General features: G+C 37.9%; 3 protein-coding genes and 1 long non-coding RNA gene across 5 annotated transcripts; 1 reads left to right on the forward strand and 3 right to left on the reverse strand.

Annotated features, from left to right (window-relative positions):
- Window positions 1–441: 441 nt before the first annotated feature.
- Window positions 442–2914, forward strand: LOC113707127 (uncharacterized). Its single transcript, XM_072063927.1, has 4 exons — window positions 442–1392; window positions 1494–1905; window positions 2002–2855; window positions 2909–2914. Exons 1-4 carry the CDS (start codon window positions 442–444, stop codon window positions 2912–2914), a joined length of 2223 nt encoding a protein of 740 aa, XP_071920028.1.
- Window positions 2915–3683: 769 nt separating this feature from the next.
- LOC140013281 (uncharacterized) lies at window positions 3684–4555 on the reverse strand. Its single transcript, XR_011820357.1, has 2 exons — window positions 4294–4555; window positions 3684–4187 (listed from the first exon to the last, which is right to left on the reverse strand). It is a non-coding gene; the product is annotated as an uncharacterized lncRNA (long non-coding RNA).
- Window positions 4556–7342: 2787 nt separating this feature from the next.
- LOC113707128 (disease resistance protein RPM1) lies at window positions 7343–11445 on the reverse strand. Of its 2 annotated transcripts, XM_072063983.1 has the most exons (2): window positions 9082–11445; window positions 7343–7530 (listed from the first exon to the last, which is right to left on the reverse strand). In XM_072063983.1, exons 1-2 carry the CDS (start codon window positions 10952–10954, stop codon window positions 7460–7462), a joined length of 1944 nt encoding a protein of 647 aa, XP_071920084.1. In that variant the 5' UTR covers window positions 10955–11445; the 3' UTR covers window positions 7343–7459. The 2 variants fall into 2 exon arrangements, with proteins under 2 accessions (XP_071920084.1, XP_071920083.1); XM_072063982.1 differs by lacking the exon at window positions 7343–7530 and having other exon boundaries at window positions 7994–11445.
- Window positions 11446–13296: 1851 nt separating this feature from the next.
- On the reverse strand, window positions 13297–14942 carry LOC113707129 (disease resistance protein RPM1-like). Its single transcript, XM_072063928.1, has 3 exons — window positions 14566–14942; window positions 13869–14238; window positions 13297–13758 (listed from the first exon to the last, which is right to left on the reverse strand). Exons 1-3 carry the CDS (start codon window positions 14940–14942, stop codon window positions 13297–13299), a joined length of 1209 nt encoding a protein of 402 aa, XP_071920029.1.
- Window positions 14943–15649: the final 707 nt, after the last annotated feature.

The raw sequence follows: 15649 nt of genomic DNA on the forward strand, positions 1-15649 counted from the left end.
GACTTCAATGATATGGACAACAGAAGGAAAAATGTGGCTGATGACAACAGTAATGAAGTTGCTACAAACAGTCATGAGAATTTTGATTCCAAAAGTCCTAATTTGCAACAAGAAGAGGACAACAAGAGAGATAATGCAGGGGAAGAATCACAAATGGCAACTGATAATGATATCCAAACTGATGAGACTGATGTGCAGGCTGATAATAATGTGCAGGCTAATGATGATATGCAGGCTGATGACAAGTTCGATGATCCAGATTATACGGGGCAAGTTGAGGAGGATGTTTTATTTGATGAAACCTTAAAGATTGGACAACAATTTGGTGTGCATAAAGGAGCTCCTGAAGTTGGACCTTCTACCAGCAAAGACAGAAGAAAGAAGAGAGCAGGTAGGTAAGGAGAAGCTGTTGACGAAGTAAATGTTTGTGATGAGCCTAACATGGTTAATGTGGAGGATATGCAGTCAGAATATGAAACAGATTGTTCTAGAGAGTTGAAGAGTGAGAGTGAATCTGAAGATGAAGATGGTCGTAAGAGAAATAAGAAGCCTAAATTTTCAGTTTTTAATGAGAAAACTGAAATGAGAAGTCCAAGATTTAAGGTAGGCCAGAGGTTTTCATCAGTTGTTATTTTTAGGTTGGCTGTTAGAATCCAGGCTATTATGGAGGGAAGGGATGTCCAGCTCATAAAAAATGACACATATAGGGTACGGGTGAAATGCAGAGGCTGTGAATGGCAAATTTTTGGCTCAAAAATGCAAGGTGAAAACACTTTCCAGATCAAGACACTTAGCAAGGAGCACACCTGTGGACGTGTCTTTCATAATAGAAACATGACATCAAAACTAGCTACCAGGTTGTTTGTAGATGAGGTGAGAAAAACACCATCCATGACAGTCCAGGAGCTCATGACTACGGTGACTGAAGAATTAAATGTAGATTTCAGTCTTAAACAAGGCTATAGGACAATGAAAAAAGTAAGAGACATAATTGAAGGCAGTCATGAAAAACAGTATGCATTGTTAGAGGACTTCTGTGATGAATTGAGGAGAGCAAATCCTGGATCGACAGTGTTCGTTGAGACGGATGAGGACGAGGATGGGATTGTCAGATTCAAAAGGCTTTACATGTGCTTAGAGCCATTGAAGAGAGGATTTCTAAAGGGCTGTAGGCATTGGATTGGGTTGGATGGGTGCTTCTTAAAGGATACATATGGTGGACAACTACTTACAGCCGTGGGTATGGATGGGGATAATAAAATGTTTCCACTAGCTTTGTCAGTTGTTAGAGTGGAAAATTATGACAATTGGAGCTGGTTTTTGGGATTGCTTGTACAAGATTTGGAAATTTCAGATTCCAGTAATTGGTGTGTCATGACTGACAAGCAAAAGGTATGATGAATTGTATTAGCACTTATTTATACAGCAACTTTTTATTTAATAACTCAGGTACAACTTTTTATTTAAGCCAAGTTGTATTCAAACGTGTACAGGGACTAGTTCAGGCAGTTAGAGACAAAATGCCACAAGCTGAGCACAGGTGTTGTGTGCAACATCTATACACCAATTTCAAACAGATTCATAGAGGCCTGGCCTTAAAAGAAAGACTTTGGAAATGCGCAAAAACTTCTTATGTTACCCACTGGAAAGTCGAAATGGAACAGTTGGGGCAAGAATCTGCAGCTGCGCATTCTTGGCTTGATGAAAAAGATCCCAAAACTTGGTGTAGAGCCCATTTTAGATGTGGATTGGATTGTGATATTTTGGTGAATAATATGTGTGAGTCCTTTAATGCAGTAATTTTAAAGGCCATGTCACTACCAATCATATCCATGCTGCAGACCATTTATTTGTACCTGCTGAAGAGGATGGAGAGGAACAGGGAAGCAATGTCCAAGCACGAAGGTTAAGAAACATTTTATTTATTTACTAGTATTAAGGTCAGTTCATAACTTCTTTGAGAAATTTATGACCAATTTATTGTTTTCATTTTGTATTCAGGTCTTCTTTGTCCAGTAATATTTGAGATATTGGAAATGGCTAAACAAGAGCAGTGTATGTGCATAGCGTCATATGCTGGGACAATGAAATATCAGATAAGCTGTCCATTTGGGGACCAGTATATTGTTGACATGGCTGCCAAAACCTGTTCATGTAGAAAGTGGCAATTAAGGGGAATACCATGTGGCCATGCTGTAGCTGCCATCAACAGGAGACATGAAGCACCAGAGAAGCATGTTTCCAACACCTACTTGAAGATCACGTATCTACAAAGTTATGAACCTGTACTTAATCCAATCAATGGTCCTAATTTGTGGGAGCACATAGACCTTCCAGCAATGAAGCCTCCGACTTATAGAAGATTTGCTGGAAGGCCAAAGAAAATGAGAAAAAAGGCTTTAGAAGAAGACAGACGGGACAGCTGTGTCAATCCAACTAAACCTCACAAGGTTGGCACCATGATGAGCTGCAGCCGCTGCAAAAAATACGGACATAACAAAAGAGGATGTCTGGATAAAAATAAGCAAACCACTGAGGGGACAACTACAAGTTCAGCAAAGGAGAACAGTGATATTGGAGATACAGGTCCATCTATGCAGCCAAGTACTAACGAGGCTTGTCCAAGTGATGTGACCGTTGACATACTTGGAGTAAGTACGCAACAGAGTCACATAGATCCATCTCAAAATTTGGATGCCAATCAGCCAAAACAAGGGGCACAAGAACCAGTGACAAAGAAAGGAAGAAAATGCGCATTTTGTCGTAAGCATGGTCACTCAAAAAATAATTGTAAGTTGAGGCAATGGACCTTTAGCAGCTCACTGGACATGACTGGAGACTTGGGATTCAAAACTGTAAAAATACGGTCTGATGATCTGGAAAACCCATATAATCATGCTCAAAATAGTTCTGAGCATGTGAAAAAGAGTCCTACAACAACTCATGTAAGTGGTCTCCATACATCAGGTCTTTATTTATGGGTGTCATGTCTTATTGATTCATGTTATGTGCTTGTTTGCAGTTAAGCTCCAAAGCTGATGGTCGCAAACTTTATTCCCACAGCCACGGAGTAACGATGAGAGCACCACACTCATACGTGGACTTGGGGACAGCCTCTCATTCCAGCAGTGGACTTAAACCAGCACAATTCACATGGCAAGGCAATTTGTGTGTTAACCTGTCTACATTACAGACAGCTGCAGGACATGCGAAGGAGTCACTTGGAATTGAAAATGTGCAGCTCCATGGGGATGGAAACCAATCTGTTAAGTTGGAAAAATTGCAGCAATAGGCCAAATAGCCTTCAAGCATGAACTGACTGATGCTGGACAAACCAACTCAAGAATTGTACATGCATATAGCCTTTTTTATTTTGCAGATACAATCAAATTGGGCAGTAAAAGCCTCTGTTTTGCTAGTCCAGATGTGGCGAACTTTTGTTCAACTCATATAGTCCATTGGAACTAAGAATTTTTTTGTTAATATGGAATTTTTGTTAGCCTCTGTTTTTGGTAGCCTCTATTGTGGAACTCATATAGCCTTTGTCTTGCTAGTCCAGATGGGTGAAATTCAGAGGCTGTTAATGTGAAATTTTTGTCATTCCTGGTATTGCTATTATGTATTGGATGATTTGTTGAATGATCAAAGGTTTTTGCTGAAAATTTTATGTTCTGGTTGATTGCTGTTGTTAATGTGACATAGATTACTTGCAATAAACTTTACAAATTGGGACACTAAAATCCCTAAACAACAAATTCTGATTACATAGCAGGTCCAACGTTCACAATTATGGGACATAGCAGGTCCACTATATCCCTAAATTTGATACAATACATTTAAAACCACTCAAAAGGTCCACTACTTAGCAATGACAGACAAAGGTGGTCCCATATTTGAGCAAACAAAACGGGCAGTCCGGCATAAGCGGTTGCTTCTTCTACAACGCATTTTGGACCTTCTCCCCCAGATTTGAACAAAAACAACCACATGACAATGGCAACCCAGTGGATAATCAAGTACATCCTTAGCCTCCTCACTTTTGATTGTTGGCACCTTGAATTTTCTTTCAACCTATCCAACTCAGCTTCCATCTTGTTCATTGACCTTAGCAGTCCAGGTATTATTTCTTTTGACCTTTGACACATCTCAGGATCAACCCAATCCCAGTATATGCAGCCTCCTTGTTCCTAGTTTGACAAGAACATTATGTTTGCAGACAAGATTAGGTGGCTGCAATTCATACAAACCCAAAATAAAAAACAAGTATAAACACAAAACCCTAATTTCCCTTACTCTGTACTTGGCACATCGACAAAACCTTCTTCCTGGGTTCATGGCAGTCCATGATGTCATCATCAATGTTTGCTTTTCACAATCACAAAATTGCCTCACCATTTCTCTTTGTTTGTTGAACCATGCGTTGGGTTCTCCTTTTCTTCTTCCTGCCTTGTGGATAGCAGAATGACAGCTTGGGTCTCTCAGCATACCGACCTGAAGTGCCCTTTTATGATTTGGATCAGGTCTACATTATCCATCTGAAGTGGGTAGCATGGAGGGAAACTTTCCCTCCATATTTCACCATCTTTTTTTAATCTATATATGTGATATTTTGTGAATTTTCATTGTTGCCCTCAGTCAAAGGAGAGTGTTTGCCACGCTCTTCAACCACCAACGGCATTCAGGATTCTGTCAACAATTTTCCTTAACTGGGAGCAATTCATAAGTTTAGGGATTTAAGTGTCCCATTTTGAAGTTAAGGGACTGAAGTGGGTAATAGGCCAAAGTTTGAGGGGATAAAGTGGAATTAACCCTAAATTAGGCTAGAACGTTTAAAAAAATATACATACACTTTACCAAAAGTATTATACTTACTAAAACAGATACTTTTTATGTGTATTATGAATGCTGAAAACATACACTTTACCGAGTTGTTCCACAATTTCAAATTAAAAACAAGATTTACAAATATCTATTGATTCAATACTTTATCCTCCATTAATCAAAGGTTAATTTTTAAGGCACAATTTTTTAAAATATGTTATACTTTAATAACTAATAACTAAAATTACATATTACATATAAGAGCGGCACAATTTTTTTTCCTTTTGTAACATAGTAAAATACTAAATTATGAACATAACTTGAGTATGTTACACATGTATATTGAGTAGATTATAATAGTACATTTGATGCAAAATTACATTCAATTAGTATATTCGTGTACTTTTTTTTTTTTTTTTTATCAATGTCTTTACCTAAATAGCATGTATTAGTGTGGGATAGCTAGATTTGTATGTCATGTAATAGTGACACAATATTTTATTATGTAATATTAGAAATCATTCATACATACAATTTTTTTGTTATGTTAAAAAATAAAATTAGATACGACGCGAACAGAGCTGTAGTTGTCTCATTATTAGATATTTTGAAAAGTATCACTTAAATAAAAGTTATAAAACATGGATGAATAAAAAAATTGCATAGAAAGAATAAAAAAGGACGACATCTAGTGATTATCATAAGATTAGGATCAAACTTCAGCTTATATAAATGAGTGGGTCAATTCATAGTGCTGTACATGTTTTCACTCTAACAAAATTTCTTGTGCAAGAGCCACAAATTTGTTTGTTTTTTAATTTTGTTAGGCATGGATATTACGATTCCAATGTAATCGTAATTTTGTTGTAGGGCTGCAAACGAGTCGAGCCGAATCGAGTTTTGAGCTAATCGAGCCGAGTCTCGACTAAATTTTACCAAGTTTGAGCTCGACGAGCCAGCAATTTTCAAGCTCGAGCTCGACTCGAATCAAGTCGAGCCGAGCTCGAGCTTGAAAAAAATAAAAAATAATTATTTTATTTTTAAAAAAATAAATAAAATAATATTTTTTTCTTAATAAATAATAAAATATTAAGGATATATACGTAATTTTACTATGAAAATAAAAAATAAAAAACATATATAATATACGTAATTTTATTATTAAATAAAAAAAAAAATATATATATATACTCAAAGCCGGCTTAACATTCTAAGCTCGAGTTCAAGCTCGAGCTCGACTCGAGCTGCTCGCGAGCGGCTCGATTCGTTTGCAACCCTATTCTGTTGCATACTTTTTTGCTTCAACATTAATTACATTATTGTTTTTCCCATTAATTATCTTCTAGGCTATTAGTAACTGGACAGCAAATTGGGTCATCATGTCTTTTACACTTTGGCTCTCAAATGTATGATGAACTTCTCAATGCTTGGAGTACACAGCTGCCTATTAGTTCCTCATAACCTTAAAAAACATGAAAAGATGCAGAGAATTATTGAAACCTCTGGTTTATTTATCATTCATGGAATCTGAATATGCTTGTGTTGTATCCGATTCTTTGTGTCTAGTTTGAGGCATAAATGAACTTTCATACTACAAACTTTTCTAATGTTTGAGGAGATAATATAAAAACCAAATAAGAGTAAGTGAGGTCTAGCATGAACAAGGCCAGAGGGTAGTAAGAAAAAAATTCTAGAATTTATGGGGTGAGAGAGGAAGATAATATATTACCCTCATATTTTTGTTAACAATAATGGAATCTGCAGTCGCTACTTGAGAGTGCACATTGGGTAAATCCTGTCCCGTGTAATAGTCCGCTAACCACACGAAAGGGTAAGACGCACTAAGCGAATCCTGTGCGACGAGTAGATGTCCCGAGAGATATTCAAACTTGAGTTGATAGGAAGGGATGACATCAATTCTATCATCTCAACCAACTTAAGGGACATATTACCCTCATATTTACTTAACTCTAATCTCACAATCCACCTAAATTTCACTACTTATACCCCTCTATGAAGCTCGACAATCCAAATAATAATAGTCAAATCAATTGACTTTTCTAACCTAAACTCCTTGGTTCTTCTAAAATAGGTTTTAAAGAATTATTATTGCATATTATGATGGGTCTACCACGATTTAGTTTGCATTTACAGGCACTAGATATAGAGAATCAGTACTCATAATTTTTGGCTGGTATTTCTATGTGACTCCCGATTTATATATAATGTTCTATGAACAATTTTAGATTACAGACATAGTTTGGAAGTTAGAAGAGCTGTTGACCATTTACTCTACAACTAATGAGAATGGAAAAATTAGTTTAGGTAATAGACTACTCACTGAAAATGGTTCAAGCAACGCACTATCTCATAACATATAAAATGAGCTTCAAATGTGAATACAATTAATAGCATCTAGAAATGTGAAGGAAGATACTTAGCCGAAAACAGGGGGAAAAAAAAAGTCAGAAGGAAGCTATTAGAAAAGAGACAAATGACAAATTATTTGTGCTAATATGTGAAGTTCTTTATTAAGATTGTAAAGACTTTTTCAATTGCTAATCAAAATTTACATCAATCAAAATTAAATTAAATTTCAAAATCTTAAATGATCAACTGCGGCAATAGTAGTGGCATTTCACCCGCATTCATAAGCAAATATGTGATCCGCATGAGAGGCGCAAACACAAGTCACTAAGATCATTTTACCTGCAAATAAAAATTGGCACCAAGTTATAAAAACGTATGAATGACAAAGAAAAATTACAACTTCTTGGCAATCAAAATAATCGAGCATTCCTGGCGGCTAGCATGTTTTAGGGAATGTATCCTGCACATAGCGTGAAGCTTAGAGGTATACGATAGATACTGATGTATACCAGAATCTCTATGATATATAGCTCACTTAAACTCCCATCTTTGGAGACTGCATTCCATGAAATTGGATTCTATTAGCACTGAGCCTTCATTTTCATCTTTTCACATTCTTCTTCTGTGCTCTTTGGACTATACTGCCTTAAAAGTGTCATGCATGCTACCTTGAAATTACTTTTATTCTGTCCTAATGATCGTCCAGAATTGGTTCTGTTATCTTCTTCTTTGGATGGGGAGGTCTCTCAACTAGGAATTCCAGTACCTTTGGTTAGAACTTACTCCCTTTTCCCTCTTCACATAAAATGAAACAAAAAAGTAATATAATCAATATGCAAGGTCTTTACATTCAGTTACAAACAAAGATGTATGCATTAAAAAAAAAAAACAACATTGAGTCAGAGAAACTTGTATGATTGCAGGCTTAAAAGCAAAATCTTAAGAGTCAACAAGAAACTCTCCACAAAGTGATCTCTTCCTCTTTTTATAGGAAACGCTTCCATAATTTGCCATCTTTCCAGTTTGCAATAACAACTTCGGAGACGAGAGCAATTTTTTGATATTCTTCACTTCCTTTATCCTGCAGCTTCACTATCAACTCATTGCTCATATCAGCAAGCCCAAGAGATTTGAGCTCGTTTAAGTTTTGGATTCCCCATGGTAGTTTTTCTACTAATTTACACTCTGCCATGACTAGTTTATGGAGGCAAGGCATTGCGCGATCGCCCACTCTCACGCACTTCAGTTTCTGCAATCTTGTGAGCTCTAATCTCTTGAGTTTCTGAAATCCTCCAGCCATGAAATAGAGTTCCTCTCCTTCATATGCGTTATTAAGTGACACATCTACCAGATTTGGCAAACTCTGAAGAGACTCTAGAAGATCATGCCTCAACCTACTGCCAAACAGTTGAATTGTGGTCAGGTTTTGAAGAGAAGCCACCCATGGTGGAATCATCTCTAACCGGCCGCCCAGTTCCAACACTTGAAGAGCTCGAGGGGTTGGAGAGATGGGATGCAGCAAATCAAGAGTATCATCTTCTTTAATTGAATTAACGCACAATTGTCTGAGATTAGTCAGCTTCCCCAGAGAGGAACAAAGTATCGCCCCATCGATTTTTCTCAGCTTCGAAATGCCTAACTTCCTTAATTGAGTGAGCTTTCCTATTTCCATTACTAGTGTTTTGTCATGGTCTGCATCTATTGAATGTAAAATCTCCAAGAAGAGTAAATTTCCAATTTGGGAAGGAGGTTTAACGCCGCATAAAGCAAAATCTTTGCCTATGTGATATACTAAAAGAATGCGAAGTTTTCTGAGCTGTAGAATGCCAACGGGCAGCTCCCTCACTTTGGTGCCAATCAAATTCAAGTATTCCAGGTTATGAAGCTTACCAATGCATGGTGGAATGATTTGAACCCCTGTGTCCCTTAGATTTAGAAATTTGAGACGAAATAGTTGGAAAACTTCCTTTGGGATGTTCGTCAATTTTGCTCCTTCTAAATGCAGAACCTCCAGCATCTTTGGACCACCACTTAAGATCTTAGACAATGAGGAGTTGAACAGGGGATCTGTGTATCCAAAGATCACCAAAGACCGAAGATGCCGAAAGCGTTTGCATTCTTGGTGGTTCTCATTGTATCCATGAATTGCTAAGCGTCTGGGTTTATCTGGCAATCTTGCACAATCTCTTGAGCATGAGGAAGCTACATTCACAAAGTTTTGTTCTCTTGATTTTGTCAGAATGATTTCGCGCAGAATGTCATGGACACGGCAATATCTAATACTTCCATCACGGTAGAACTCTGCCACTTGGATTAAGCTTCTGTTAACAAGTTCATTCAGATACCCCAGGGCTACTTCAGTAGTTGTCATTCCTTTCTTTCCATGTATGAATCCTTCTGCGATCCATCTGGGAATTACTAACTCCGGATCTATTTTCTGGTCTTCAGGGTAAATGCTTATATACAGCAAACAACTTTTAAGGAAGAAAGGCAAATCATTGTAGCTGAGAAGTAGTATATTTTTTACCTTTTCCAATTTGCCGATTCCTTCTAGCTCTCCACCAAGGCTCCGATGAGTCATCTCCCACTCATCCAGTTTGCCCTTGTTCTTCAAAGCCAAAAGACCACCAATTGCTACAATAGCTAGTGGCAAGCCCTTGCATTTACTAAGAATGCGTCGTGAAACATCCTCGAGATTTTGAGGACAGCAATTATCCCCAAATGTTTTACTGCAGAAAAGATTCCAGGACTCTTCAACAGGCAAAGGCTTCATCTCGTGTATGTAATCACGGGATTCTATGCATGAGCCGATGGCTATGTCAGCAATTCTTGTTGTCAGCATTATGCGACTACTGTAGCTGCCATTAGGTAAAGCATATTTGATTGCTTCCCATGAATTCATGCTCCAAATATCATCAAGAACAATGATATACCTTCTCTCTTGCAGAAAATCCTTGACAAATGCCCTCAATTGATTGCCCTCCATGCACTCCACTTGTTGAGGAACTGGTTCACGGATTTCATTGTGCAACTGCTGAATCAAGTCCTTGAGGATGACCTTCATGTGAAATGTTTGAGAGATAGTTAACCAAGCATGGCAGTGGAACTTCCTCTTCACAGTAGGATCTTCATAGACTCTTTTTACCAAGGTGGTTTTACCTAGTCCCCCCATACCAACCACTGAAATTACCTTCAGGTGGGAATCATCAGCAAGGACTCGTGAAATGAGTTCCCTTTTGGGCTCATTGATTCCAACGAGCTTGGCTTCTTCAACTAAAAGTGCGTTCCCCCTCACATAACTCGTTCCATCTTCCGTAGCATCGGAAGAGCTGGATCCCCTTCTGAAAGTACTATACGTGGACTGGTATCTCTGATGCCTTGCAGATATATCTTCTACTCGAGACCTGATATTCTTTAGCCTAGAAGAAATCTCATAGCGGGCTCTTACATTCTTGACTGAGCATAATATCTTTTTAATGCGCCCGAGTAGCCCATCAACATGATGACAACCAAACTTCATTTCAAATTCATCAAGAACATCTTCTGTATCAGAAGCAACCTCTCGCACTTGCCTAAGCCATTCTTGAAGCTCATAGACATCATCTTCTTTAGCCTCAGCATCTCTGAGGAAAGTCCTCATGCTTCCCAGCTCATCTTTGATGAACTGCACGTCTTTTTCAAGTCCACTACCCAGATTAGTATTCTGCTGAAGGAGGAACGTTGACAGTTCTTTAAGCAGAAAAGCTACAGAATTCTCTGCCATTACTTCTCGCACTCAAGTTTCAGGAATTTTTTTTTTGTGAGTCAGAAATTTCAGGAGGTTTGGTGAAAATTGAGAAACTAATTGTCAGTGGTTTCTGGAGTGATGAAAGATGTTTGAAAGAGTTGATCTGGGTTCAACCTGAACAACAAACTTTCCAGCCCCTTTCCTAATTGTTAATCTTATTCCAGATGATATTTGATGGCATAAGAAAGAACAAACTAATCAAAGGCAGATGGGCAGAAGAAATGGAAAATGATAATATCGTGATGTTTATACCACAAATAATCTCACCACATGTGAAAACAAAGACAAGAAGTGAAGAACAGAAAGAAAACCGATGACAAGTGGAAATGTTTATGCAATTGCATTGAAGCAGGACGATTGACTTTAGGGAGGAAAAGACGTGAAAGTTTGCCCTTCTCCAATAATTAGATGCCGATTTCATGGAAAGAGAAGACTTGACTTTGGAGAGAAAAAGCAATTTGTATACACAATCATTTGTGGTGGTTAATCTAATGGGGAAATTTTATACAGAACTTATTTATCTTTTCATCTTGTTTCCTCAAAAGGGCAAAAAAAACTTTCATCCTATTTATTGAGTCAGAAATATGCCATTTATTTTCTGTTAATATTATTGGTTCGAGACTTAATTTGTAAATCTAGCAGCGACATTACTAGTAATCTGAATTTTCAATTTGTATTTTGCAGTACATTCCTCTATTTTCTTTGGGGCAAATTACACTTTACCCCCTGTGATTTAGTATTTTTTTACATAACTCCCCTGTGGTTTCAAAAACTATACATAACCCCCTCATAGTTTGAATTAAAGTGTCAAAGTGACGAAAATGATCATTTGTAACAGAGTCATCTAAAATATCAAAAATACCCTTGTGTAAAGTTGAAAATTATTTATTAATTAAGGGAGGTTGTGTGTATATTTTGAAAATCATAAATGAGGGTTATATAGTAAAGCATTAAACCATAAGGGGTTATATAGTAAAATATAAAATCATACAGGGTTAATGTGTCATGTATTTATAAGGGTAATTTTAATATTTTTAAAAGTTTCGTTTTCCGTCACTTTGATACTTTAATTCAAACTATGGGGTTATGTATAGTTTTTGAAATCATAGGAGATTATGTAGAAAAATACTAAACCACATGGAATAAAGTGTAATTTGCCCTTTTCTTTGCCATCTTTACGTGCAACTAATGAAGCTTATCAATCACCCAAAAATTAAAAAATGAAATGACTAAAAGTCAAATAAAAAATTTGAAAGTGTTAATATCTCATTTAGTGACAGATGATACAACTTACACATTTAGTGATAGATGATACAACTGAGAAAAGAAAAAGAGAAACAAAGCAAAATAAAGGTATATAAGACTAATACAAATGTATTCTTTCTTCTCTCTACAGGAGATGTGTCTTCCATGTACCATTTACCCAGTTTCCCAGGTCGGTAGTCGTAGGAATTTGAACAATTTTTCGATATTCCTCACTTCCTTTATCCTGTAGCTTCATGATCAACTGATCACCTGGAATATACAAGTGAAGAGATTGGAGCTTGTTTAAATATTGGATGCCCCAAGGCAATTCATCCACTTGTTTGCATTCCACAATCATCAGTTCTTGGAGACAAGGCATTGCATTCTTTTCCACTCTCACCCTTTTCAGTTTTTGAAGCCTTCTGAGCTCTAGTTTCTTGAACTTTCCAAATCCTCCAGCCTTGAAGAACAATTCTTCTCCTTCATAAGCCTCAAGAAGTATCATTTTCTCAAGATTGAGTACATCTTGAAAGTGTTCCAGTGGATCTTTCCTCAAACCACTGCCAAACAGGCAAATGGTGGTTAAACGTTGAAGAGAGGGAAGCCACTGTGATACCTTTTCTAAACGCCCTCTCAATTGTAGCTCCTGAAGAACTAGAGTGCTGCGAGAAATGGGATGTTGCAGATCAAGAATCTCATCATCGTTAATTGCATTAAGATATAATGAGCGGAGATTGGCAATGGAACAAATACTGTTTCCATTTTCTCTGCTTAGCTTGGAAATGTCTAACATCCTCAATTGAGTGAACCTTCCAAATTTCAATCTCTCTTACTACTTCATCATTTTCTGCGACTATGGAATCTAAATTTTCTAACAAAGAGAGCCTTCCAATCTCTGTTGGAGATCTTAGGCCACTAAATCTATAATTTTCTGAGTAGTTACCTTGATGATATACTGAGAGCTCGCGAAGTTTTCTGAGCTTGAGGATGCTAACAGGCAGCTCCATTACATCCTCAATTGAGTGAGCCTTCCAATCTCTCTTACTACTTCATCATTTTCTGCGACTATGGAATTAATCTAAATTTTCTATCGACGATAGGCTTCCAATCTCTCTTGGAGCTCTAAAGCTGCTAAATCTATAATTTTCTGAGTAGTTACCATTATGATATACTAAGAGCTCGGGAAATCTTCTGAGCTTGAGGATTCTAATTGGCAGCTCCATCACACTAGTGTTCTCCAAATTCAAATATTCATGGTTCTGAAGCTTACCAATAGATTCTGGGATGATTTCGATACCTGTATTCCTTCGATTTAGATATTTGAGACAAAACAATTTGAAAACAGCTTCAGGGATACTCTTGAAGTCTGCTCCCTCTAAATTCAGAACCTTCAGCAGATTTGGACCATCACTTAAAAGCTGAGACAATGGGGAATCATTTAGGGGATTTATGTATCCATAGATTCCCAAAGACCGAAGATGCTTAAAGTTGTTGCATTCTTTGACATGATCATTAGTGAAACCATGACCAACCGTCTGATGTTATTTGGAAAATTTATATAACCATTCATGGTAGCTACAGCAGTGAAGTTCTGTTCTCTTGATTTGCTGCAGAGAGACCTGCTGCAGAGAGATTGGATACTAACTTCAACCATTGCCATTCCCTTATCTTCTTCAATGAATCCTTCTACAATCCACCGCTGTATTAATATATGCACATTTATTTTTGAATCTTCAGGATAAATGCTCGTGTACAATGGACAATTTTTAAGAAAGAAAGCTGAATCATTGAAACTCAAGAGGTGTATCTTCTTAAGTCTTTCAAGTTTGTCATTTCCTAACTCACCACCAAGGCTGCGAAGAATTATTTCCCACTCATCAAGATTGGACTTGTCTTTTGAAGCCAAAACTCCACCAATGGAAACAATTGCGAGTGGTAGGCCATCACATTTACCAAGAATACGTCTTGAAATGTTCTCTAGATGTGAAGGGCAGCAATTACCCCCAAACGTTTTACTGCAAAACAGAGTCCAAAGGCATCATCTTGTGGACATGGTCATGTGACCATGGTTCGAAGTCTCGGCCGAGACCGAGACGAGTCGTCACCGTCTCGGCAAACGATATCGAAATACTTGACTCGCCGAGAAATCGGCCGAGTCGTCACAGCGACGGATTTACTCGGCCGAGTCACACCGAGTTACTCTGAGTTATCCTGAGTCAAAACGAGAAATCAGCAGAATCACACCGCGATGGATTGACTTGGCCGTTTCTTTTGCTATTTTTTAATTATTTTTATTTAGCCTACTTTATTATATTATTAACAATTTTTAGAATATTAAATACTTTAAAATTTGCGTTTCACCGAGACCGCAACCGATATGCCGAGACCGATGTGGAACGTTCCGAGCCACGCCCGCGACCGCGACCGTGACTTTGAACCATGCATGTGACTGTGTGCAAGATCTGAAGGCTGTATCAGCTATTCGTGTCGTGAGCATTATACGACTACGACAACTGGCATCGGGAAATGCATATTTGATTGCCTCCCATGAATCCAACCTCCATATGTCATCAAGAACAATGATATAAGTTCGTTTTCGCAAAAGATCTTTGACAAATGCTCTTAACTGGTCACCATCCAATGCCTCCACGTAACGAGGGACTTGTTCCTGGTATTCATTGTACAATTGACGAATCAAGTTCTTGAGGATCAGGTCCATATGAAATGTCTGGGAAACAGTTAACCAAGCATGGCTTTGGAGCCGTCTCTTCACACTCGGATCTTCATACACCCTTTAAACCAATGTTGTTTTCCCCAAGCCTCCCATGCCAAGCACTGACACTACTATCAGGTTGGAATTCTCAACTAGAATCTGGGAAATAAGCTCTCTTTTTGGCTTTGCAATCCCAACAAGCTTAGCTTCTTCGAGTAGGAGTGCATTTCCTCGAATATGTGAATCAACATTTCTACCAACAGTAGAGCAAGAGCCTCTTTCTGAAATGCCATGAATGGGCTGGTACCTCTGATGCCTTGCAGAAATATCTTCTATCCGTGACTTGATGTCTTTTATCTAAGACGAAATCTGATTGCGAGTTTTTATATCATTGATGGAGCAATATATCTTCCCAAAGCGGCCAGATTACCCACGAGCATGATGACGAGCAAGCTTCATTAAGAATTCATGAAGAATATCTTCTGTATCATACTTCATAGGCAACTTCTCGAACTTGCCTGATCCATTCTTGAAGCTCAGAAAATTCATCTTCTTTAGCTTCAGCATCTCTGAGGAAAGCCCTCATGCTTCCCAGTCCATCTCTGATGAATCGGACATCCCTTTGAACTGAAGCCCTTCACCCAGATCACTACTCTGACTCAGGAGAAAGGTCGAGAGCTCTTTGAGTAGAAAAGCCACTGCACTCTCTGTTA

The sequence above is a fragment of the Coffea arabica genome, chromosome 8c (assembly GCF_036785885.1).
Source record: "Coffea arabica cultivar ET-39 chromosome 8c, Coffea Arabica ET-39 HiFi, whole genome shotgun sequence".
Classification (NCBI taxonomy): Eukaryota; Viridiplantae; Streptophyta; class Magnoliopsida; order Gentianales; family Rubiaceae; genus Coffea; species Coffea arabica.